General features: G+C 38.9%; 1 protein-coding gene across 24 annotated transcripts; it reads left to right on the forward strand.

Annotated features, from left to right (window-relative positions):
- Positions 1-4,771: 4,771 nt before the first annotated feature.
- On the forward strand, positions 4,772-25,093 carry LOC117155645 (wings up A). Of its 24 annotated transcripts, none has more exons than XM_033331840.2 (10): positions 4,772-4,905; positions 7,478-7,521; positions 10,020-10,037; positions 10,418-10,546; positions 11,064-11,187; positions 13,131-13,231; positions 20,579-20,622; positions 20,746-20,887; positions 23,645-23,662; positions 24,463-25,093. In XM_033331840.2, the coding sequence occupies exons 2-10, from the start codon at positions 7,507-7,509 to the stop codon at positions 24,526-24,528; spliced, it is 657 nt and encodes a 218-aa protein (XP_033187731.1). In that variant the 5' UTR covers positions 4,772-4,905; positions 7,478-7,506; the 3' UTR covers positions 24,529-25,093. The 24 variants fall into 24 exon arrangements, 18 of the variants coding, with proteins under 18 accessions (XP_033187731.1, XP_076475513.1, XP_033187730.1 ...); XM_033331839.2 differs by lacking the exon at positions 13,131-13,231 and adding an exon at positions 14,308-14,408 and having other exon boundaries at positions 4,773-4,905; XM_033331838.2 differs by lacking the exon at positions 13,131-13,231 and adding an exon at positions 15,249-15,349 and having other exon boundaries at positions 4,773-4,905.
- The last annotated feature ends 714 nt before the right edge of the window (positions 25,094-25,807 follow it).

Below are 25,807 nucleotides of genomic sequence, written 5' to 3' on the forward strand. Positions count from 1 at the left end.
TTTGCAAAATTGATTCGGAGTTGGGTAGTGAACAAAGATAGATGCTTTATATAAAGGTAGGAGCTTCGTATTCGGATAATTTTGTCGAAGTAGAACAGTAACTTAATTATTATTGAAATATTGATTGTTTATTAACAGTTGGTACTAGGTATAAGAATAAATTGTATAACGGGATATTCGTTTATTTTAATCACTTTGTTTTATAAAGAACTTTGATTTTTTATGTAACACGATGTTCCATAAGATGTTAAATTCTTTCTGTATCTATTCGACTCGAACCAGCAAAACGAGCACAGAGCTCTGTATTATCAACGTCGCGTCGCTCGCATGTCTGACCACTGACCGACTTTGCGGTCTGACTAAGCGTCGATACGTACTACCTGTCTGTGGAAAGAGGACCATTCTACTTAACCCACCGTTTCCTACTTTAGCCGCGCAGTTTTAACTCCAACGAATTTCAAAGCTGTGGAAGAGATGCCGCACTTCATGGAAAATTGTAACCGTGTTTAAATTTTGGAATAGAAATCTTTTTCCGAAGTAAATAAACAAAAGACTGAAAAATATAGAAAAACATCAGAGATGCGAGATGAGAGGACCCCCACTCGACGAAGACGAACGAAAATTATCGCAGTGAGCAAATTGGCATCGATAAACGATAAACAGACGACTCTAACTTCACTGACGAAACAACAGTGAGTATAGAACAAGCGACAGAGCAAAACATGGGACACAATAAATTTCTAGATAAAATGGACTCGATGACCGAAACAAGAAAAGAATACACAGGGGTAATTAGTTCACTTAAAGAAATGGCAAAAATTAAAGAAGCAGTGAAAGAGAAAGAGCTAAAGTGACCTGATGGGAAGAAAAGCCTGGAAAAAAGAATCAAGTTGCTGGAAGATGTGGAGAAAGGCGAAAGAAGAAAAGAAAAAAGGATAATATAAGGCAATAACAGAACAAGCGAGACACTTTCTAAGGGAAAAACTAGAAGTTGACGCAAAAATAGAATATACGCAAGAAATAAGAACAGACAACAACGATAAAATGATAAAAATCAAATTGGCAGACTGGGAATCCAAGCAAAGAATGAAAGAGAACAGGAAAACGTTGAAAGGCGAGAATATTTACATTGGTGACAACACGACAAACTCATAGAGGGAAGTGCAAAGAGAAATAGGAAAATATGTGTATCGAGACATAAAAAGAGCTAGGAAAGATTGTGAGAATAGGCTATCGGAAAATTTTGGAAAATACATGGTATGGGGAATGTAAATAGTTCGAATGAGATATGTGAAATATTTAGAGCGAGAGATACAATAAGTTAGCATTTCTGAAAGACTACAGTTACATGCTAAGCAAGATAAACAGAATGAAGTCGATAGGAAGAGCCAGCGGCGTTGTGTGCGCTCTGTACAGAAAAGGTTTAATAGAATTACTAAAAATGATATCAATAACTGATTTATGGCTATGTATCAAAGTCAAGTTAAATAAAGAAGAGTACATAGTATGTTATACCTATATAGTTGGGGAAACGAACAGATAATAAGAACTCTGGTTGAAATGATTATCGATATCGAGGAAAAAAATGTCATTAACGATAATAGGAGGGGTCTATACCTCAAGAATAGGGGACAGTAACCAATTAAAGGAAGCCATTACAGAAGCAGCAGAATTTACTCACTACAGACAAACAAGGGATATAAAAATAAACAGGGCAGAGAAAATACTATGCGAAGCCATGGAAAAATCAGGAATGTTGGTATTAAATGGTAGAAGCAAACCGGACGCAGAAGGAGGTAGGCAAAAGAATGCAGTGCAATTGATATGATATGGATGGATATAAATAACCTACGAGAGCTTGAGGACCTGAAAAATCATAGAAACAGGGACACCAGACCACCTATCGTTAAAAATAAGCCTAAGAAACACAAGCAAACCGAAAGCTGAAGAGGTAAAGGAGGGTAGAATAGAAAACAAATTAATCTTAATTAAACAAATTAATTCGACGGATACGCCGAAATCCTACAAGATAAAGATATGGGAACGGAAGTAGGAACAGAACACTAATCATCAACTATTTACCTACATACACAACTGATAACAAGATTAACAAGAGCAGCAAATATATTAGGAACGATAACACTATGGAAAGCAAGCAGACCGAAACTCCCAAAGAGCAAGCCATGGTACAACGAAGAATACTGCAAAGTTAGAACAAGCTTGAAAGAAGCAGCAAAAGCATTGAGGAAAAAGAAAGAAACCCGAGAAAGGAAAAATTAATTAGAAGCAAGAAACTATTACCGAACCACCGTGAAGCAGACCAAAAACGAACACCATAAAGAACTGTAGAAACTTCCGGAAGCTAGCAAAGAAAATAAACCCAGAAACATACGCAAAATGTGAGATAGACATAAGAGAATGGAAAAGACGCTACAAAGGAATATATAAGGTAAATACGAGTCAACCTCACCACTTGGTGGATGCAAAATACCCTTGCAAAACACCTTTCGACCGAGGAATCCAGTACGACGAACTGAACGATACTCTGAGAAAAGAAAAACAAATAAAAGTGCTGGACCAGACGGCATTACCAACGAGTTCTTCAGATTCCTGTCCCACAAAATGAAGAAACACCTGTTAAACCTCACAAACCTTACAATGCGAAAGGGCAGAACCTCGTCAGGCTGGTGGGAATTAATACGATGATGCTATACAAAAGAGGCAAGCAACTGCAGAAGAATAACTCTGGCTAACGCTACTACAAAAATATTCATATCGATAACAGTAAACAGATTGAGTACAAAGGGAAAGATATATATAGTCTTGGTCGACTTTAATTTCAATTTCGCATTCCATTCTCTGGAGGAAACTGTACATGGCAAGGATAAGCACGCAAATTATCAGAGTAGCAATCGAACTGTATCAAAACGCAAATATTTGGATAAAAGCTAATAGTAACGAATACGCAGAGAACATAAAAATAATAAAAAGGATATCAGTAGAGACAGTTTGACCAATTCCCTTTTCGTGAACGACCTTCGATACCATAAAATATTTGGAAAATAAGGGACATGCAAAAATGGGAGAAGAAATGGAACTACTCTTATTCGCAAACGACATGGTAATAATTGAATAGATATGCTAGAGAAGATAAACGTGCTACGTAACTACTGTAGAAAACAAGTTAGAAGTAAACACCGATAAGATAAAACTGCTGGTAATATAGTATTATGAGAGCACTATTAGATTTCTCATTAAAAAAATACATGCTTTTCCTTGAGATGGCACAGTGTCTATTTTAAAATACTTCTTACCATTCCGAATATCAAAAACATCATTTAAGTCGTTTAAGTTTAGCTTCCACTGATACAGCGCAGCGTCTCTGCCGGCTAAAAGTGCGGCATCCATCCTAAATGCTCGAGAGAGAAGTCTCATTTTCCCATTTCGCGTGCTACGTAGAAAATAATTTATTTCGATAAAGAAACGTTCCATAGATTTCCCTTAACGTACTATCAAAGTTAGATTTTGAAAAAGGACGAATTTTTAACTACTGTGATAGCGGATATGAACTCGCAAAATAATTATTGAGGTAAAGTACGATGTACTTACATCGAAAAATAGCGAGATCTTTCAAAATAGTAAGGAAAACGGCTCTCGTTTCACAAACATAACAAGACACACGACACAAAATAATTGAAATCGGCAATGCTTTGTTATCGGCAGCCGTGAAATACCGAAAGTGAAGTACCATAATCACCAAACGTAGTCTCGACGATAGATACGTTGAATTAGCTGGTTTTCTCAAATATTTTATACAACAGTTGTGTATTTTAATCATTTTATTTTATTCAAAATCACAGATAAATCAATAGACTTTTTCATATAAATTTACAAAATAGCAAATGATGTGCGATTAGTATGTATTTCCGAGAAAATTCTATATGTATCAACAAGCTTTGAAATAGAATCTCTGGAAGTGGTTAGATCATCGCTTCACGTACCATGGCCCCCATTAAAAGTCGGAGAAGAAATAATATTAGTTACAGTCATAAGTGTTACGTTTATGCGACGATGTTTCCGTCAGCGTTGCCGCGTTTAGTGCCAAACAGCTGGCACACCCAAAATCCAGAACAATCCGTTAATAATATCTTCGTTCCGTCTCGACGTGTGTCGAGCTACTCGAACGATCAGCCGCAGCTGTTAAATTCCCACTACGATCTTTATTCCATCTTTCGATCATTCGACTGGTCGATTGATCATTCTTTACAGAAACGAAGCTTCGCTACGCAACCATCTCTCAGTTTTATTCCCTATAAATAAATTTCGGATACGAAGCTTTCTTCGCATTTACATATATAATCTCTTCCTAATGCGATACTCTATTGCAATACAGAAGTCTTCAAATAACTACACCTACGGAAATTTTCGTGCTTTTAATTAAGTAGCTGCTGTCTCCGCGCGAGACAACAGGCTTAAGCGCTGTTATTTTAAGTATGAGAACTGTGTCGATTAACTAGAAATGGTCTGTCTGATCGATCGACCTTCATTAACGATATGAAAAGGAACGAAGGAAACCCGCCTTCTTCTCGACACTCATAACAATTAGATTAACATAATTAATCAAGCGTATTGGAAGACAAGCGGTAGATCGAACTGCAGCTGAACGAACGACGAAGCAGGCTCGGCTCCGTTTTCAGTTTCCGATTATTTTTGGCAGCAAGCACAGCGGGCATAGCTCTCGCCTAAAAATGCTTGTGCGACCAATGGCGAGTCGCCATTGGTCGGCTACTACCACGTGAACAGCCTACGATGGAGGTTCACGACGTCGACTAGGGATTCACGATCGCACAGTCAGCTGCCTAAGGTCCGGTTGGCCAGTCGTAGCCAGCTAAAGTTCTTCTCAAGGTAAGCTCAATCGTCATGTTCGGCCGGGAGCCGCCTGGAACGCGTCGTCGCACGATCCTCGTGATTCACTTCAGGATTCGTGGCTGACTACGCGAAGGATTTTCCTTCTTCGAACCGACCACCTCTGCGAGGTCGCTTCTCGTTTCGTCGAGTATCGAGTGCCAGTGAGAGGTGTGCTTAACAGAGAGACTATTTTCAAGGTCACGAGTGTTGCCCGACATTTCAACTCGCTTCCAGCGATTGTGACGTTCCCCGCGGAAACCGGCCTCGAGTGAGATCCTACGTCTGTGATCTTCCAGTGACAGGAACCGAGACTTTGTACTCTCGATTCGTCTAATCTCTCCTTTTCGCGAGGAGGTGAATGTTTCCTTTTTACTTTCGACGAAATTGTGAATCTTGGAGATCTATACCAGTGTCTCTTAGTCTCGATCTCTATATCTTTGAATTTATAGTTGAATCGTTTTAAATTTCCTCGGGATCGGAAAAATAATTAAACCTTTCGTATTTCGTATTTCAAATAGTCAAATTATTTAATTTCTTATATATTCCATAATTTCGAGAATTTGAACAATTTCTTTTTATTGGAAATCTTGCAGATCCGTACTAGTGTCTATTAATTTCTTCGAATTTATATCTTCGGATTTATATTCGAATCGCCTTTAAACCTCCTCAGGATAGGAAAAACAATTAAACTTCCCATACGACGTTTCAAATGATTAAATTACTCAGCTTCCTGTATATTTCATAATTCTTTGATGAATATGCTCGAAGCAGAAGTCGCTGGTGATCGTTCCATTATCGTTTCGGTTGCTACGTGAATCCGCGCGGATCTACGTAAACAGCCTTGTACCAGTATTCGTCGCGGTTACCAATATCCTCTTGACCAATATAACTTTAGACGCGTCCATGTCATCGCCATTTATCATTCGCCTCTTGCAAGAAAAAAAGCTTGCGAATCTTCCGACTTCGTTTCTGTCTCTCGTGAATTTTCCTCCGCGTTTTTCAATTTCATGCGAGGAAAAGAACGGCGATGGCGCGTCTTCTTCACGATGTCTCGCTAGGATGCTGGATTTTTCGAGAGGGGGAAAAAAACGAGCACGCGATTCTCGTTGATAGAGGATGGTCTCGCTATCGTGGATCATCCGAGGTAGACTTCTGCGTGTTTTCTATTTTTACGGTGCCGGGATCTTCTTTGACATCGGAGACGAGACACACATTGAAGTCTCGGTGGGACGTGTCTTGGAATGGTTCGAACGAGAGTGAATCTATACTTAGCGAGGGCGATCGTCCATTATACATATAAAGCAATTGCCAGTGATAGAATGAAATTTCTGTGAATTGATGATTTTTCGTTATTTTTCATAGTTTTTGATATATATACCGCCCGAAAAGAGAAAAGATCGATTATCAAAGGACAATTTAATTATTAAAACCTAGATTTTCTAGCTGAAGAAAGGAAGAAATATTTGACAAAGAGTACATTCTACATTCGAGGAGTAAGATACCGTTGCTACATGAGGACAAATGACATTTTAAGTACGGTTACTGTTGCACACGACCAGGTTATACAATTGAAGCGTGCAATAAATTTGATATCTATTTTCAAACATTATTTCTGATTCACTACCTTCGCGACCACGTCGGCACGTAAGATGTTTGCCAAGGAAATGAATTACTTTGAGCTTTCGTATTCTCATTTATCAACGAAGTCTTCTCTAACGTTTCATCATTCTCATAGTATTATTTTTCACGTTTACATTTTCTTGGTTCGATATTACAAGGAAGAAAAATGATTAGATGAAAATGAATATTCGTATTGGAACATACTTGGATTTTATAATATCTCCTTTAATATCGACAATCTCTAATTCAATATTTTCGCTTCCTCTTTTTTTTTTTTTTTTTTATTTCATCTATACGGATTTCGTCTACAAGGATTACATTTTGTTTTACATTCAATTTCAGTTTTAACGAAACAATTTCCATAGCGGAGGAGATAACGTTTCTACGAGAACGATCCCGCGGCGTTTCTCGTTTTCTCCAGTTCGATTTGCCTTCCCGTTTTCGCCATCGGATCGAGTTGGAGTCTCGAGGAGACGTGCGATCTACCGGGTCGTTGCATCCAAATTTGGATCGTCGACGTAGCGACGTCTCGGCGACGCACGGCTCGAAAAGTGGGGACGGTCCGCGTCTATTTTCGAGCCCCGGATATTCTATACCGTTGCTGATCGTGCAGCGAGAGGCAAAATTTACGTTCAGAATGTAGGATTTATCGCGTCGATCTGTAGGAACGGCTATCACCGGCCAACGAAAGAAAAATTTATCCACTGACGCAATCGGAAATCTTCGATTCCTCTCCTCCCCCCACTTTTCCGTGCTCGCAAATTTTCTCCTCAACCCACTTCTTCTCCGCTCTCTACACGCAGTTTATATTTAAACCCGTGTAATGTTTGCATTTCATTCGGTTATCCGTGTCGTCGAAACGATCGTATTTACGCCGTTGACGTAACGCGACGTTATTGTTATTTTGCCACAAATTCGTGAAACAACACCTTGCACGCTTTATTTTTAGGTAGACGGGTGTAGCAGCCAGGTACCACGATGGCGGACGATGAGGTTAGGTGGGTATCTTGGAAAATTTAATTTATACCAGAGACGGATGGAAACTTGATTTTTAGACTCGCGAAACTGGAATCGGGAACTTTGCGAAGTGTCGAAACTTTCGAAACTTGGAACGCTTATCTTTTCACTTTTCGTTTAAAGAAGCATCGATGTTGTCAGGAATTAAAAGCTTAGCAAATCTCTCTTCGGAAAATCACATTATAATATGAGTTTAAGTACAAACATAATTGGAATATTATGGAATATTATTAGTTAAATAAAAATATGTTCGTATCGTAAATTCGGAATATTCTGGTACACTATTTACACAAATTATTATTTACCTGAGTTTCGAATCAGAAAAATAACACGAAGCTTCGAGTTTCGAATATTTGAAATTTTCTTCGTATCGTTATTTGTTCTAAGACGTTTTCACGAAGATATACAGGCTTTAATATCTCTAAAATGTTCTCTTTATTTTATGTTTCTCTTCTTACGACTACCGGTTGCATCTGTTTCTTGACTTTACGCGAAAATGGCGAACGATGGATCTTCTGTCTACTTGGGACCGTGCAGTAAAGTTAATGGCATTGAAAGGTACGCATTGCTTGTGAGCTTTGTGCTTGTGAGATCCCTGTAAAAATACTGTAGTTGTTTCTCATCGAAACGATCATTAGTTCGAACGAAAACGTAATTAACGTCCATTTTTTGATATCCAAAAAACCACATCTCCGTCTGTGTTACATTTTACAAAAAAAAAACGTCGAAGAACGAACGATTTTTTACCTTAGAATAGAATTTTTAACATCTCGCATCTTTTTTTCGTGGATTAATTTTTTTGTTTTTTGAGTAACTTGTTTGCTTGAAAGTTAAATATCAATTATTATCGATAATTGATAGCAGAGGTTTTTGTTAGCGACGTAGTCTTGGTAGAACCGGGGATTCAACCGACCGAGTCCTGTTATATGTAAATACTTTTTCTCGACAGTAGAAAATTGACGTAACTATGTGAACAGTGGTCGACAACGAACCACACAGTTTGGCATTAGTTCACACTGTCTCACGGAATAACGAGGAGACCGCACAAGTTTAATCTTTCCTTTCGTTAGAAACTTTCTCAGACGTTCCATTCTATCCCTGTTTCTTCTATATCCTTCTTATCCGCTCCTTCTTGCGAAAAAGGGTTGGATTTCTCGTAATATCACGGTCTATCCCCGTGGAAGAAATTGTCTTCGATCAATTTAACGCGATTTTAGCTTCTCGAGGATATAACAGATTGAATCCTCTTTCTCAGCCAACGTTATCGATATTCCCGCGAAATCGAGAAGGAAAATATTCGAAAGTTTCGATCAATAATTGATAGGTTATTTCACTTGTCCAAAAGTACGTGTAGTATCCTTGGAACGTGAAATCTCATCGGGACCCGAAGAATAAAGGATAGATCCGGAAATATTACGAACGACGCGGGGTGGACTTTTCTTCTGATTTATCGTCAGGTTCTCGCCCCTATTTCAACCTTATTTACCACCGTGCGTCGTGCTTCCCTTGTGTACCTTATTTGTTCTATCAACTATCCCTTTCCTGTTATTTCACAGCACCTCCTAACTTTTCTTCCCTATCGCGACTTGTTGTTGATTGTAAAAATATACCATCGATATCCCTGTAACTTATATTTTTCAACTTTTCCTTACAACTTGTCTTTTCCTGTCCTCGTCCCGATTTTGCATTCGAATTGGCACGGAAGGTATTGCTACTAAGATAAGAAAATACTGGAATTCTGTCAGAGTTTCGGCGACATAAATCTTGGCAGAAGTTCGTTCTAAATGTAAATCAATGTAATATATTAGGTAAGGGGAGAGGGAATAGAAATACAGCCTCTGTAATTCTTCCGTGCCATTTAATGTTCTTTTCCACGTTGTAGAAATGTCTAACATTCGTTACTATTCTATTAATTCGATTAAGAATAGTCGTTAGTATGACTACGTAGCGGTAGACTAGAACTCCAAGCACGAGCCATCTAGTAATCCGAAAGCTGAGGTAACGTAGATAATATAATCGCATGAAACACAGAATATTTCTGTGTCCTGTGACGTATAGCGTCCTTGTGTGACAGCTGCATGCTAATCGCGCCTATCCTTCGTGTATTATGTACTAAATGTTATGTCATAATGTTATGTCTCATTTCGTTCAATTTGACGATATTTACCGGATAAAATATACGCGAACTATTGCATGGTACTTGATGCCAATCTGTACGAATCAAACGCATAAATTAATCGAGATCTATCGTCGACTGACGTATAACGATATCGCGCACTTTATATCGCAAATCACGCGAACGATATCGCTTTCTCAACGCTTGGCGCTCTTTCAAAATGCGGAATTCGAAACACGTTGCTCTTTGAAAATTCTTTTATGATTTTATTGTATCCGTTCGAATGCTTCGTGTTCCGCTCATACGGAATCCACGGGAACGATTTTTCTCACGATGGCTTTTTTATTTCCCTTTACAGAGGAAACGTCTCGAGGATGTACGTAAGAAAAGGGGAAACTATAGGGGAAACTATCGGTGAAACTTAAAGTCAAGAAAAGAAGGACGGCCCTGTCCGCGAAACTTTTTCAATAACTTGTCGAGATAATCGAATGATTTTTCTAATAATTTTCGTATTAAGGGCTCGTTGCAGACCGCGTTGAAAATTGCGAAATCATTTACATCTCTTTTCTTTTTTTTTTTTCTTTTTTCTTTTTCTCCTTCCTAAAGACCGACGGTTTTTATTATCTTACTCGTTTATATTATTTTTAAATATCTTTTCTTTATGAGAGACTTTTTCGAGATGCTTCGTTAAACGTTGCTTCGGGCTATTGTCAGATAAGATATTTTAAGGGAGTCCATACAATACAAAAAATGTAGGAAAAGAAGAGGAAACAGGCGGAGACGGATCGAAAGAGGGCGGAGGTCCGCGCCCGCCTTGAAGAGGCTTCCAAAGCCAAGAAGGCGAAGAAGGGTTTCATGACCCCTGACAGGAAGAAGAAGCTTAGGGTAAGCTTTCTATTCTTTGGTAATATCCTACTATATTATAAACGTTTAATCGATGCTCGGATAATATTTCACGACCATTGTATTTTTATGCAATTTAGCTTTAAACTTATATTTTTAGCTTTATTTCCTATATTTAACTTTGTTGCGCTGTTTCCGTTATTTTGTGACTCAATCGTGCTTTTTCTATCGTTAAAAAATTCCTCAAAAATTGAAGATAATTGTTTAAAATGATCGCAAATCCTTTTTGCTTGCTGAAAACAAGAGTTAAATTTCGTATGTATTTTCGTATTTATTTTATCGAAAAATTCTTTTTTTCGGAAGCTTCTAATCCATTTGAAGAAATTGCACTTTTTACGTAGTTTTCTTTCGAAAGCATTTTCAACGCTTTTGTCCTATAGTTAATAACGACTCGTCTATCAATTTTTATCTGTAGAATTTTCGAAGTTTTCTCCAAACGAAATTCCATTCTTTTTATCGAACCATGTTCTGACAAGTATTTTCGTCTGTGCGCCCTTAGCTGTTGCTGCGAAAGAAAGCCGCGGAAGAATTGAAAAAGGAGCAAGAGAGAAAGGCAGCCGAGAGAAGGCGCATTATCGAGGAACGTTGTGGAAAGCCGAAGAACGTGGACGACGCTAGCGAAGGTACTTTCAGAATTTTCCAAAAATGTATTACTCGATAACACTATAACCGCGTTTTTCTCGGTTCATCGGCGCGTGGTTAGACTGCTAACAATTCGGTCAGGGTCGAAGATCGAACAACACCTTACCGCAGGTCTATAGAAATTTCATTTTTGTCTGACATCGACAGATACACGCGGGTGAAGCAATTTCGATTCGCTGTGACAGATTGTCGTGCCCGAAATTTTTTCGTTCGTCCTGCTCACACTTGTTCGCAGGCCATCTCCTCGTTTTTCGAGCACACAGGATATTTTGAAGTTGTCCGAATCTCACGAATTACATCCCGAAGATTCTTCCACGTTCGTGCATAAATTATAGCCGGACACTTCGACGTCGCGACGCTGCTAATTTGTTTAAACGTTCGCTTTAACAGCGAGAATCTCGAATATCCCCTCGTGTTGTTTCAAATTCAATATGATGAATTCTGTCCGATCTTTTTTCACCTTGATCCACACAGAAACCGTGAAGCGCGTGCTGCGTGAATACCACAATAGGATCACAGCATTGGAGGATCAAAAATTCGACCTCGAATATGTTGTGAAGAAGAAGGACTACGAGGTACTTACGAGAAAGAGAATCAGTTGCGAGAACATTACGAGACGTGCAAATAACGAGGCATTCACGACACCGTAACGATGCTCAATGTTGTTGCACTTGAGTAATGTGCCGCGCTTGCTCGGTTGCGTTCACTTGCGATGACGAACAGCCTCGGATACGTTTGGCAAAGTGCTCGAAAACTCTTGGTGGATCGGTCGTGTTACGCAACCGTAACATTGTGATTATTTATAAGTAACCAAAGTATATTTTTATCGTCTAGATGACGATGCACTTTTCTCCCTTTTATTTTTATCTTTTTAATTTCAATTATTTCTTTTTCCTCTTTTTTTCTTTTTTTTAAGAAGTGTAAAAATTATTCTTCGTTTTTTTCTTCTTTGTTTTAACTTTTCAAATATATGTCGAACTCTTTGCTAAACGTAATTCGTTCTGATCGCGATCGGTTTCGCGTAATCCGAGCAAGTGTCGCGAGCTTCGCATTTCGTCTCTCCGTGTTTCTATAATATTTATTGTTTTATTTATATCTCTGATCTTTCTCACTTTCATAACACGGCTATTTTTTCTGTCTCTATACTTCTTTATCTTTGTTACTCTTTCTCGCAAAACTTTTTCTGTTCGCATTTATTTGTGCGCGCGATCTATCTACCGTTTTATCGTCTTTGCTCTTCGTTTAATGCTACCTCGACGTATTTTATACATAGTAAGCTGAGCAATCGTGGATTATTCACGTATTAACTTATTGTGCTCTCACAAGTTGTCGCCAGAAAACGCTATATTCGTGTATGATGGAGTTATACTCACGGTATATAATAATGGTAACTCGTTTGGTTTCGAGAGACGCGTGCTTCTGTTCGACACATTTTTCCCGCGTGTATTTCTACGTCCGACGTATTTAATCGTTTTCACATTGCTTTCTATGTTCACGCCACTACTCCCTCTTCAATTTTCTAGTTATATCGTGTTTTCCACTCGTGATTGTAATCGAAGAGACACTCGATTTGGTCGACATACTCGAAAGCAACGCTGACACTTCGTAACGTCGTTGACAAATTTCAGCTTTGATACCAGACTCACCGCCACACTTGTCCCTGCTTTGACACATTGTCCTTAGCGGTTAACAAAGCGACAAACGTGACACGATAAACTACTTTATGTTTTAATGTTATGTATCGGGCGCTCGTTTGTTTTAAGTCGATCGATAATACAACTATCGTCGAGCAATGAAACGCTTAGAGAAAGCTATTAACGAACGCTAACAGAGAAAACAAAAGATACATTACTGGTTAAAATCGATCATACTGCTTGGAAGAAAACAGAGGAGTATGTTTCAAGGTGACTTGGAATTTTGACAGCTAACGTGAAGTCCATTCTGATCCAGTATCATAAGAGGATCATCGCTCTCGAGGGGGAAAAGTACGACCTTGAGTACGAAGTCGCCAAGAAGGATTTCGAGGTCGAAAAGTTTTCGATATACAAAAAAGAAAAAGAAAGATAAAAAAACAAAACAGATGACGCTGCAATTAACAAAGCAGAGAACAGAATATTTTTCTTTTCGTTCTTCTTTTCTATCGTGTTTTTTTTTCTTTTTTCTCTTATCCTTTTGTTCTGAATCTTTTTTTCTCATTAGTACGCAAGGACATTTTTGCTAGCACAACCGCTGAACATAATAATCAGTTTTTGTTGTCTTAAACGAAATTGAAGTTTCGGCTGTTGTTACCTTTAACGACGAATTGTACTTAGGCATCGAGGCTGAATCATCTAATTGCACCAATTCTAACGTAGCACTCGCAACATTTCTTTTGACTAGTTTTAGAACGTCTTCCTAGAGCGTACGTAATGATTAGAAAAAGAACAAAAGCAGCAGGCACGCGTGATTCGTAGAATCGCAGCCAGTAGATGTCAAATAATATCATAATGCTGAATACCTAGTCCTCCTATCTTGAGCGATTTCACGTAGAACAACGATTTTCTTTCTTTTTTCTTTCGTTTATTTGCGCGTAGGCAACTAGACCACCTTGTGGCGCCAGTACTACTCCGAAAATATGTTTCCTTCATTTTCCCTTCGACTCCTTCTCTTTCGTATCAGGTTAACGTTCACGCAGTTGTCAGCTTCGTGCTTCTTGCTTTCAAAACGCGAGAATCTCATTCACTTTTATATCCCTTGATTCTTTATCCCCTCCGCGATTTAAACCCATGGTACAGTGGTATAACGATAGTGAAATTTCGATAGAAACGACGAGGAAAACAACGTCAATGGTAAGATATTATCGGTCGTGTAATTCAACGAAAACAGTATCAAAGAAGACATTTCGCTATATTATATTTTCTCTCGTAGAAGATGCAATCTTCTCGTATTCTTGTCTTTCTTGTCTTTTCTGTTTTTCTTTCATCATTTTATAATCGAAAATTTACATATCGCTAACACGAGAAATTTTAATCACGTCACTAAGAATGGTCGAAATCATCCTCCCATTTTTTGTTATCTTTTTTTGCATTTTTCTCTCCATCCTGAAACTTTTGTTCTTTTAGCCGAGCTCCAGACGATCTGTTCGACATATTGGAACAGACTATACGCGCTCGAGGGCGATAAGTTTGACCTCGAGAGGCAAATTAGGTTGAAAGAATTCGAGGTAAATACGATCGGCTCGCCTGAAGAAAACCTAACGAGTCTCCTGCACAGATTATTTTTATCTGGCCTCCCACGTGATTCTTTTTTGATTTAATTTAACTTTGCCACGTCTGCGACCGTATAATGCGATTGGTCGATCGTCCCACGTACTTATTTCTCCGGGTCAACGCACCCTCGAAATTTCACTCTTGATACCTTCACCCCCTTTTCTCTTTGCGAAAGAAATTCCAACAGTTCTCTTTTTAGATTCTCGATCGAACGCTCTTATTCGATTGCGCGTATTCGCCGCGATGCGGTTAGTTCTTATCGGATTCTTCGATCGTTCTGAATTGAAATTTCGAGGGTACGTAACCGGAGTGTAACCTCGTCTATGTTTCGATACAGATGGAGGTCGATCGGACAATTTCCATTTGAACGAAAGAAGGAGAGATTTCAGAGCAGGTCACGTTCGTGTCAGTTTCTCAAGAACATCGCCGGGTTCGAATACCCAACACGATTAGGCATTCAGTTTTCGCGCGACTTTTATTATCGCACGAGTAGAACGAGAGACAGTTTCCGAACTCGGTATTTACCATTTTCAGTAATAGTTGGAAACTAATAAAGTTGAAAATCGAAAATCGAAAGGATTAGTCGTCTGGATGTAAGCGGGAATTAAAAAAAAAAAAAAAAGAAAGAAATTGTAAAGAAGCGATAATTGAATTCAACATATATATCTATGTACAACTGGAAACGTAAATGTGAAGCTGTCTGTTTTTCTCTCGTCTTGCCTCCTGGCTATTTAGTGAAAATAACGTATCACGTGAGTGAAAGATATCTGAGAGACACTCCATGTTCTTTGTAGACGATTTGAGGGAGATTTGCCAAATGTATTACGACCGCGTCTACCTTTGTGAGGGTCAGAAGTGGGATTTGGAGCGTGAAGTTCGGAAAAGGGACTATGAGGTACAGGAGATAAATAAAAGAAAGCAGCAAAAAAAAAAAAGAAAAAAAAAACAAACGGTGAACAATGCGAGGAGAAAGAGAGCAACCGCCAGCCGCACGTTTCTTTTGTGCAACCCCTCTCTGAATGTCTCTCTTCGCGTTGTCTCTCGTTGTTCCACCCTCTTTCTGTACATATACATACGTCTCTATTTGAGTTCTTTTTTCTCTCTCTTTCACGATGTTTCTCTTGGAGAACACGTTGAGTGGCTTTTCAACAACCAGAAATCGAACAATGAAAAGGAACGACTGCGTTCTCTCGCTCTCTTCTTTTTTCCCATTTTTTTTTTTTTTTTTTTTTGTCAACGCGAGTACAAAAACGAACGTAAAAACAAAGAAATACGATTTCGCTTCCGGCATTTTGCTCTACTTTTGTAATTTCGATGACGCCTCGTACGGCCATTTTATTCTGTACTGTATAATCTTGGTCAGTCCTGTCTCGGTAATTTACCTACCCTTTTCTTCGATCCGTCTGTCGTTTCCTGGGTAGAATGAAACAATCTACCGAATTGTTTTCTTTTTTCGCGTGGATATGAAGTGCCGCAATTCAAACATTTTTTGCCCTTTACTCCTCGATCGCTCTTTTTCTTTTTTTATCCTCATTTTACTCTTTTTTTTCTTTCTTGATAATACTTCGTCGATTTATTCGCCCGCCTCCTCTCTTCTTTTCACCGCCTTTCTTTCTCTTCTCTCTCTCTCTCTCTCTCTATTTCTCTCTATTTTATCTCTCTTACAAACATTATCTATACCTGTATAGATACGTCCGTCTGATTTACACTCGCTGTTTCTCTATCTTTCTGTTTCTCTAACAAGTATAACGCAGACATAGGCTTTCTAAGCTTTCTACTAACTCGCCAAAGGAAATAAAATAAAAGCTTCTCGCGAGAATCGAATCAGGGCTGGGCAAGCTTATGGAGGAGACGCTTGTCGGGTCAAGTCGATCCCAATGTGTAGATGCGAGAGTGTAACGTCTCTTGCGTCCCTTTATTTCGTTCTCGGGCTCACGTCTCTGACTGGTCTGACGATTTTGCCAAACGATCGTTTCGTCGCGATCGTGACCGCAGCAAGCGTTTTGTATCGACCGCATAACGCGTTCTCGCTGAGAAAAAGAATCGTGAAATGAGATGTTCGCGATGTCCCGACGATAGAACAATCATCCTCGACTCTTCTTCATTTCTCTTTTCAATTCCAATTCTTTTTTCCTCTTTTCTCTTTCACTCTCTCTCTCTCTCTCTCTCTCTTTATATATATATTTTTTTTTGTAAAAATTGTACATATATACAGTTAAGGGAAAAGAACACAATTCGAAGGGGCCAAAGTGGTCCCTTTTAATGTCACGCGAGATTCAAACGTGTGCGTGAGACTACGCGCGTGTGTGTGCGCGTGTGCGTGCGTGGGTGCACGGTGCAAAATCGGAAAAGTCAGACGAAACGGACAAAGCATTGTAAATAGGCGGAAGAATAGAGGAAGTTCGAAACAGAATCGTATCGTACCGTTATCGCCGCTAATCGGCTACTACTGTACATTTCACGTCTTCTTCGTGTTTTCTCTCTGCTCGCTTTACCATTGTGTTTTCTATATCTCGCTCTCTGTCTTTCTCTGTTGATTTCTCCGCGCCTTTCACGTCTCCCATCTTTTTCTCTCTTCTTGTTGCTATCCATTACTTTTCTCCTCTGGCGAATTTGCAAGCTTGATTTTCCGGATGTCTATTAAAGTGGCTCTGCTTTTCTCTTAAGTCTGCCTAACTCTGAACACGCATGGCTTTCGATATCCACTAACGACATTCTGTAATTATTTATGATATGTGTATATAAATAAAGTAATCGATTATTGGAACGTAGAAATTTTTCCACCGTATTTCAAATCATATCGGTGTCTATCAATGTCTGCGTGTAATATTTTTAAACAATAACTCGGAAACGAAATAGAATAGAGCTCAATAGATGCCGGCAACCGAAATAACTGGCACACGTTATTCAATCGTTTTGTTCTTTTTTTTTTTTTTTTCATAAAGTTCCAAACGTTCTTTCAATACACGTGCGCATAAATTCTTTATGGCTCGGCTGATATCTAAATTAACAGCATGGATCAATTTTTCACGCTGCACCAACGCCAATACGCATCGTAGATTTTCTATTAACTTCGTTCCGGTCGATCGCGATATTCAATCGCGAACAAATCGATCAATTTCTATAATAAAACTGCAGTTGTATTTTGTCGATAAATAAAAGCGAGGACACTTGTATTATACTCGTGTCTTTGCATCGCGTAAAGGAAGTATGGCACTTCATATTCCCCGCGAGCGGAGAAAAAGAAAATTAACACGTTCTGCAATATTATTCGATCAATTGTTTCTCGTCTGGCTAGAAAATACCAACGAAATATGGTCATATATCGGCGATGATCGATATTATTCCGTACATACGTATAAGACGCTGCTGACATATGTATAAGGAAAATCATGGAAGATATTTAAAAGAAACACGATGTCGTATTTGAAGCAAAGAAGAGTAGGTATGTAAAAGGAAACCTGCCTTTTGAAATTTTTGCTGACCCTCATTTTCAACTCTGCCCCTTGAACTTTTTGATTACGTGTTTGAACGAAATACTCGTGTATTATATCGTATTTCTCTTTCCCCCAAAAAGTGTAGATAATCGAACGCTGGTTGTATGTTACCTCCTTTTACCACGCTTTTTTTTTTATCTTGATTCCACTGTTAACTCTCACGAAGGTGGACTGTCTCGAGACCGAGTGGAAAGATCACGAGACCGAAGTGCCATGCTGTGAAAATTCTCCGGCCCAGCCTTTTTCTCTTTTTTATTTGTTACCCTTGTCTTTTCGTCTGAACAGTCCCGTGTAAATTAGTCCGCCACCTCTAAATCCTCTCGTCTGTGAATGTCAATAAAAAGAAACGATACGGATCTTTTCTTTTCTTCTTGTTCTCCCTCTATTGTCCCGTGGAAGAGACGTGAAAGCGAACACGTACACGCGTCTACGATGTCGAAATGGGAACGAGCGAAAGTGATTTTGCACCGATTCGCACGCACCACCGACTGTCAGTGTCCTCTTGTCATGGTGTTCAATTGGGCCTGTAAATAGCGGATCCTTTCTGGCGGAACTCTGTTCCTCCTATAAAAATATTTATTCAAATATAAATATTTCCTTCTAGCTATTATTAAATAACAGTCGATAGATATACTTTCGTTGCATCGATTAATAAACTATGTACTTGATAATCGTTTAATTTTGTAAGATGTGAAACGCGTTTACGATGAGATAAGAATCGTGTCGAATCTAAAGAATTAGAGGGTTGTCGAACAGCGAGAGGAACAGAATTCTTACGGTCCAGAAAAGAGATTGTAGTGGACTTTTTACTTCTTTTTTTTCTCTTCACCCTCTGTGGATAAAGAGCTGATCGTGACCAGTTCTCCCCTGATTGGCCAGAATGAAATTCACATCCTATCATTGCTGATCCTTTCTACCCTTGATCCTTATGTTACGTTCCTCTTTGTTTCACTTTGTCTGTGATTCGTCGGTCCTTTCCTCCATCTCTCTCTCTCTTTTTCTTTCTCTTTCTGTCTTTCTCTCTCTCTCTCTCTCTCCCTTTGACCGACTCGCTTCGTCTTCTTCTTCTCATCGACGACCGTAAAGGTGAAAGGGAACGAGAAAGGAAAGACTCGAACGTCTCTTAGGGAGAGAGCGGAGAATCCGACAAGTGGCTTCCGGAGGAAGTTTTACCAGAAGCTATTCAAAGACACTAGAAAATCAATTTGTTTGAAAGATCCTTAGAAAAAAAGTGGCCGCTTTTCGGATGGGAAAACCTTCATGGTAAGATAATATTGGTTGAAACGATTTACTAGGAGCAGAACAACTATTTGATATACATACAGTCGTATTATATATATATATATGCATACATATATATAATACATTATTTAATTTGCGTTATGCATTTCGTTTCACCGCAGCGAACATGCCGTTGACGTTTAATCAAAATCGCAGTGAATGAAATTTGTTACAGTACAGTTCAATCTTTTATCGTTTGCCATGTCTATCCCGTACACGGTCAATGTGTCACGACATAAAGCTTTGAGCTACATAAATTTACCGGTTTTCCCCTAAACAACAGCCATCAAAGCCGTATTTGTTTTCGGCTCAATGTAAACGGAAGAACGTGGCTTTTGATCGTGGCATTGTCGAAGCAACGTGTTAACAACGACTGACTAGCGTTTAATTTAATCGTTCAATTTCATCCAACGATAGCTTGACTTTGCCTGTTACTCTCTGCACCGTATGTCGGGGTATATCGAGGAGGCTACACGTGTACAACTTTAATCTACTCGCTGGTGGTTTATTTTCACTGTGTCTCTATTTTTTTTTTTTTTTTCTTTTTATTTTTACATCTCTTTGTACATCGACAACCTCGTCTATACTTTTCCAATGCAATCTTTCCTCCGCTCTCCGACTATATGAGCCTTTTCTTCACCCATCGTTCCAACCCTATCACAGTTACCTGGCATTGCAGTTAATCAGCAAACCAATCTACTGTCAATCTCGATTCGTCGAGTGACTCGCTAACCGAATATCTCGGTATCCGCTGCGAAACCTCTCCGTGTATGCAAACCCCATCCCGCCTGCTTCTGGCACGCAGGTCGCATGCTAATTTCTGCTCGAGTACTATGTTCTCGTTCTTTCGTCCGCTTAACTGGTTGCTGCTCGATTTCGATTATTTCTCCAATGTTTCGTGGAAGCTTTCCATGGTTTCTATGCAGTGTTGTGTGTGTGTGTGTGTGTGTTTTTTTGCGACTGAAATCGTGTTCACTGTGATTAAAAAGAAACACTCGATGCTTCTCTTTTTTCTTTTTCTTTCTTTTTTTTTATGTAATTACCATCCACGGGGATGAATGTCCCTTCCGTGAGCACGAACTGCCCCGTTCTATAGTAACGTGGAGAAACGATCTCCCTTTGGGAACATGACCATTGATTCGAGCATAATCCACTTTGAGTCTACTCGATTCGACTTTCGAAGCTTTTTACAAATGTTCTCTCGGTCTAATGGAAGTTGCCTAAGAGGATCGTTTCTTCGATTTCCTAGTGTTCCGCGGTATAATTTCGACGAGAAGCACGCATGATTATAATCTTTATCCGATTTGGATGAAACGTGAATCTAATACGATGTTTGCTCGCTGCAGATCGCGGACTTGAACAGCCAGGTGAACGACCTCCGAGGTAAATTGTAAGTAACCATTTCCATCTTCGATCGACCATTTTCTTTGCCAATTTATAGGGCTATTCTTATCGTTCGATAAATACTTATTCCACGTTTTACTTGCTAATAATATTCCATTGATGTCGTTAGCATGAAACCCACGCTGAAGAAAGTCTCCAAGTACGAGAACAAGTTCGCCAAACTGCAGAAGAAGGCGGCCGAGTTTAACTTCCGTAACCAGCTTAAACAGGTTAAGAAGAAGGAATTCACCCTCGAGGAAGAGGACAAGGAGGTAAGGACGATCGTTTTCGACAACGAAAATTGTCGTAAAATTCTGTGTACTTTTAAGTAGACATTTTTCCCCTGCCCGTCGGTGGTCTATTTTGAATTCTTCCGTTTCATTAATTTATGTGCTTCGTTTGTCGGCTAAGGTACGCGGAACTATAAGACTTCGCGACGAAGATGTGATTAACTTTTGTACATTCCTTTCATCCGAGATCAAACTTAAAAGCTAGTCTTATATTTCTACGAACCACTTATGATATGAAGGTCATGATTTTTTCATCTTTTTTAACGCGGATGTTTTGAATTTTTTTCCCATACGACGGGTAGGTCTGTATACATATTTTTTTCCAGCCAATGAGAAAGACAGTTTTTGTGGCTCTGGTTTTCTTTTCGTGCATAAAACTCAATCGGCAGGTTTTTTCCTTGTATCAGTAGAATTTTGATTATTTGTTCGGACGTCCTTTCAAAGAGATCAAACGATTTAATCACCGTGATTCGTGTTTACAGTATCTATGGCGATTTTTTTTTTTAATCTTTCGGCAATGTAAAGAACTAAATATATAAAATAAATACAAAAACACATGCGTTCGACATTTCCACAGTGAATGCGTATAATAATAATTAATGTTTACTATATCTGATAGCTATATTTGATTTGAGCCTGAGTCTTTCTCGTGGTAAATACACCGCGAAGAGGTTATATTATTCGAATTCGTGGAATTTAACGTATCAGGTATGAAACCAGTTGATCTCCTGAAAGGCACGCCATCTTTTTGATCCTTTTTTTCGTATACGTAAAATCCCCCCAGTAGTAGCGATAGTTGACTAGGCAATTGTGTTGTTCTCCACAGCCCAAGAAGTCCGAGAAGGCAGAGTGGCAGACGAAGAAGTAGATTTAAAAAAAACATAAAGAAAACATGAAAAAAAAAGAACAATCACACGCGTATACAGGCAATCAAGTAATAATAATACATTATCGAAAAAGAGCTTCAACACGTACACACCGAACCGCGTGAATACGACGCGAACAGAAATGGAAAGCCGCGAAGAAAAAAAAAATAGCTGGAGGAAACGTTTTCGTCGTCTTGCGCGATTATATTATTTCGCGTTGATTAACGTGACCTGTTTACCATTTTCCATCGAACCGTTTGTAAACGCTCTTCCATTTTGTCGGTCGTTTTTTGTTTTCTTGATTTTATTGTACCTCTATAAACCGTTCCTCGTTGTATAAATTGCATTAGGTCGTAAGCCGAAGTTATTATTTTTGAAATCGAATTTTCGCGCGCGCCATCAAACGAGAGCAAAAACGAGAGAGAGAAAAAAAAAGAAACATAATAGAACGCCAAAGAATGCTGTGTTAATAAACGATCGAAGAAAGTGCATGTCAAAAATAGGCAAATAATTTTTCCTCGAAGATCATTTCTTATATCTTTCCACCCTGTTCGACCGTAGCTCGTTCTTTCCTCGATATTTTCTTTCGTTTCATTCAGCCACATATTTTCTGATACATTTTTTTCATTCACTTCTTTTGCACAAGGAACCATACTCGACGAGACTCGATCTTGCGCGGATATGAAAATGTGTTCGCCTCTTCTATAAAACGCAGTGAATGAATGCGATCCCGACGATTTTACGGAATATCCGATAAGAATGGGTCGAGTGTTATCGAGAATCGTTTCGTTCTGCTCCACTAATTTTTTCTTTAAGCTCCACTGATCTTTCTTCTTTTATCCGTCTTGTGTGTTCGACGACAATACCGTGGGTTATTCGCGAGATCGTACCTAATTTGCTTTTAACGCGTCTACTTTTTATTTTCTTCTTTCTTCTATCCTACTTTTAATGCCATTTCACAAAGAATGTCGGTAATTGCGTAATAAAGAGCCAATACGCGATATAAAAAAAAAAGAAAAGAGAGAAAAGAATTGTAATAAAGAATAAAAAGAAGCGATGTAAAAATAAAAAAAAAAAAAAAGAAAAGAAAAAGGTGAGAATGGCTTACAAAGTTAATATTTAAGACTTACAGACTTTCTTCTTCGTTTCGTACGTAATCGCAGAAGCGCTTTACTCACAAGTGCCTGTTCTTTCTTTCTTCCTTCCTTTCTCTATTACCTTCTTTAATTATTCATTCATTGACTCTGTTTGCATCCATTTCGTTTATCTTCTGTTTGATCTCGTTATTCGCGCCAGGCTCCTTCATGCAAAAGTACCTTCGTTTAGGAAACAATTATCCGCGTGCTACGCAAAACCTACAGAAAACAAAGTAAAACGATGGTCAGCCGCGAAAGCGTCGCGCGCATCACTTTCAATTAAAATTCTTTCCAACATGCAATAAGCTCTTTTGCAGCTTGCCTTTACCGCCATTATTCGGCTGCCATGCTTCCAGGCTGTACATGTGTAGGATTGTTGTCCCGTCTGAATCTTTCTTTCGATCCGTGCATCGATCGTCTATTCTTTACGGCCCGATACAAACAATACAATTCTAAAATAAGTCACGATTCGTATTAAAAATATCCGGACATGTAGACTGGCGATAAAATAACATTTGCGATGTTCGACGCACGGTTCGATCACGCCATTCTTATCGAACGTGATTCATTCTCTACGATCGAAAGGAGCGACTTGGAAATGAAACAAGGACTTGGATCGATCGAATGAATCACGAGCGACCCGTTAATCGTTAAGTTATTAATTAGTATGTACGCTCTAATAATTGTCCATGTCTTATCTGTTGACTAATGATGTTGCTCTTGCATTATGTTCGCAGAATGCGTCAAAAGATAAGGTAAAGCTTTAAACGATCAACTCGTAGATCGGCATGCTTCTAGTATGAGAATACAGTTAGTGCGTGTATTAGATATGATATAGATTACAGGGATGGTGTGAAGGAACGAAGCAGAGGAAATTCTAGGATTAGATTGAGAAAGCTTGGGTCCCCTTAACGATACAAAAACGCGATAATTGGTTTCATCGAATTTCTATATTTTTTTCTTCGACGTTTCGTTCTTTTCGTTTTTCCTTTTAGTCAAGTTTTTTCCGTATTTTTCGCTACGAGTTTTTATCGTTGGAAACGACCAGCTCGGCGAAAGTATTTCGGTGTTTTCTAGGAAACCTCGATGAATCTTTTTTTTCTTTTTAATCTTTTTCACACCGGACTCTTCTCTCGCCTCCTTTTCACTAACACACTGCACGGCTTTTTGGATGACGATAAAGAGAGAAGGTCACACGTCGTCGCAACTTTCATCGGAGATTATTCAATTGGCGATGCTTGTTTTAAACAGCCGAAACATTCAATTCAACAAGTTTCGAGCCACGATTGTACGATGTAAGCGCATACGTATGCACGAGAAACGTCGTAACGAAAATACACGAGCGGTTGTTAATAATTTATCGCGACGAATTTTTCGGAAGGAAAGGAATTTTTCGCCAGAGGAAATTTTCCGTGCAAAAGTATCACCTACGTGTTGTTACCCTGCTTTGCGAAAGTTTCCCATGGCGCTAACCCCGGACCTAGCGTGTGCAAATTTGACCGAGTTATGCTCGTAAACTGCAACCATCTCACATGTGTTTTCTGAACTTTTGCAGAAGAAACCCGACTGGTCGAAGAAAGGCGACGAAAAGAAGGTAAAGGAAGAAGAGGTGGAGGCATGAGGCTATTGACACGCGCTCTCGACGTTTTCGAAAAGGGATCGTCCATCCATCCATCCGATAACATAACTCGCCGCAACAAACCTCCTCGTTATTGCTTCTATTATTCTGTCTTTATTTTTCTTTTTCTGTTTTCGTCATCGTCTCGATTAACTTAACGTCTAAGAAAGAAAACTCCCGAAATGCACGCAAAAGAGAAAACACGTTGTCTATATGTTTCGTCTACGATGATTCCTCGACGTATTATCGAGAATCTATCGAATATCTTTCGTGTCCGAGTTCTAATCCATAGTACAGAATTTTGTGACTGACCAGTTTTTATCTTTCTCTTCGTCTACAAGATATGTATATGTATATTTTTTTAAAAGAAACAGAAACCCTGTACCGTTCACGTTTCCGTCTGTCAATGTTCTTTTTTTTACACGCTAATCCTACTGTACATGTTGATGCAATTCTCTGTGAACCGGATAAAGGGAGAAATGAAACGTAATGGAATAGCAAGAAAGAAAGGGAATCGTTAATTAAGATTTTAATTGTAAAGCAAAATATTTAACGACAATGAAATACATTGCGCCTGTGTGTTCATTCTCCTACACACCACGATCCCTTTGTTCTTCCTGTATAATCATTTATGTTTTATGTTGTAAGATCGAAGACGCTGGTTTTAAACTAGGACAACAAATTTACATATAGATGAGTACCGTGTCGAGTGTATTTAAAACTGTCGGCCTTTGATTAAATTCAACGTTAGAAGAATCTTAATTGCATTCGTGTCGCATCGAAGTGAATATTAAGATCGAGCATTTGAATAATGCTGTTAATTCCGCCAATGGCTCAATTAGAAAGCGATCATTAGCTTTTGCGCGAGAAATCAAATTTTTGCCGCGTTCCAGCGTTCGCTCTTTGGCAAGACTGTAAACCTGTCAAAGAATCAACGAGGCGTATAGAATGGCAGAGCGCACAGTGAGGCGTACACATTCTACCGGGAAATTTTACGCCACGTCTTATAAATATCGACGATGCTTTAAGAAACCTTCACGTTCAGCTCCTGTGTCATTTAAAAAATTTGTTGACACCTTTTAATTAATTTTTCTAACCAATCTTTGTTTATATGTTTCACAAAAAAAAAAAAAAAGGAAAAGAAAGTTAACAGAATTTAATTTTCAATGCACGGTAGGTTCAACACGTAGATTCACGCTTAAATACGATTCGCTATTGCATTTGTAAAGCTTCGATATAATGTTCGCTATATCTGTACATTGTTTACGTTTAAACATAGCAT

This window comes from Bombus vancouverensis, chromosome 6 (assembly GCF_051014615.1).
Source record: "Bombus vancouverensis nearcticus chromosome 6, iyBomVanc1_principal, whole genome shotgun sequence".
NCBI classification, from domain to species: domain Eukaryota; kingdom Metazoa; phylum Arthropoda; class Insecta; order Hymenoptera; family Apidae; genus Bombus; species Bombus vancouverensis.

Excerpts from the sequence above, each read along its gene's own strand:
- LOC117155645 (XM_033331840.2), top strand. Across the intron at positions 10,547-11,063 it reads ACAGGAAGAAGAAGCTTAGG|CTGTTGCTGCGAAAGAAAGC; the intron begins GTAAGCTTTCTA and ends GTGCGCCCTTAG. Across the intron at positions 11,188-13,130 it reads CGTGGACGACGCTAGCGAAG|CTAACGTGAAGTCCATTCTG; the intron begins GTACTTTCAGAA and ends GAATTTTGACAG.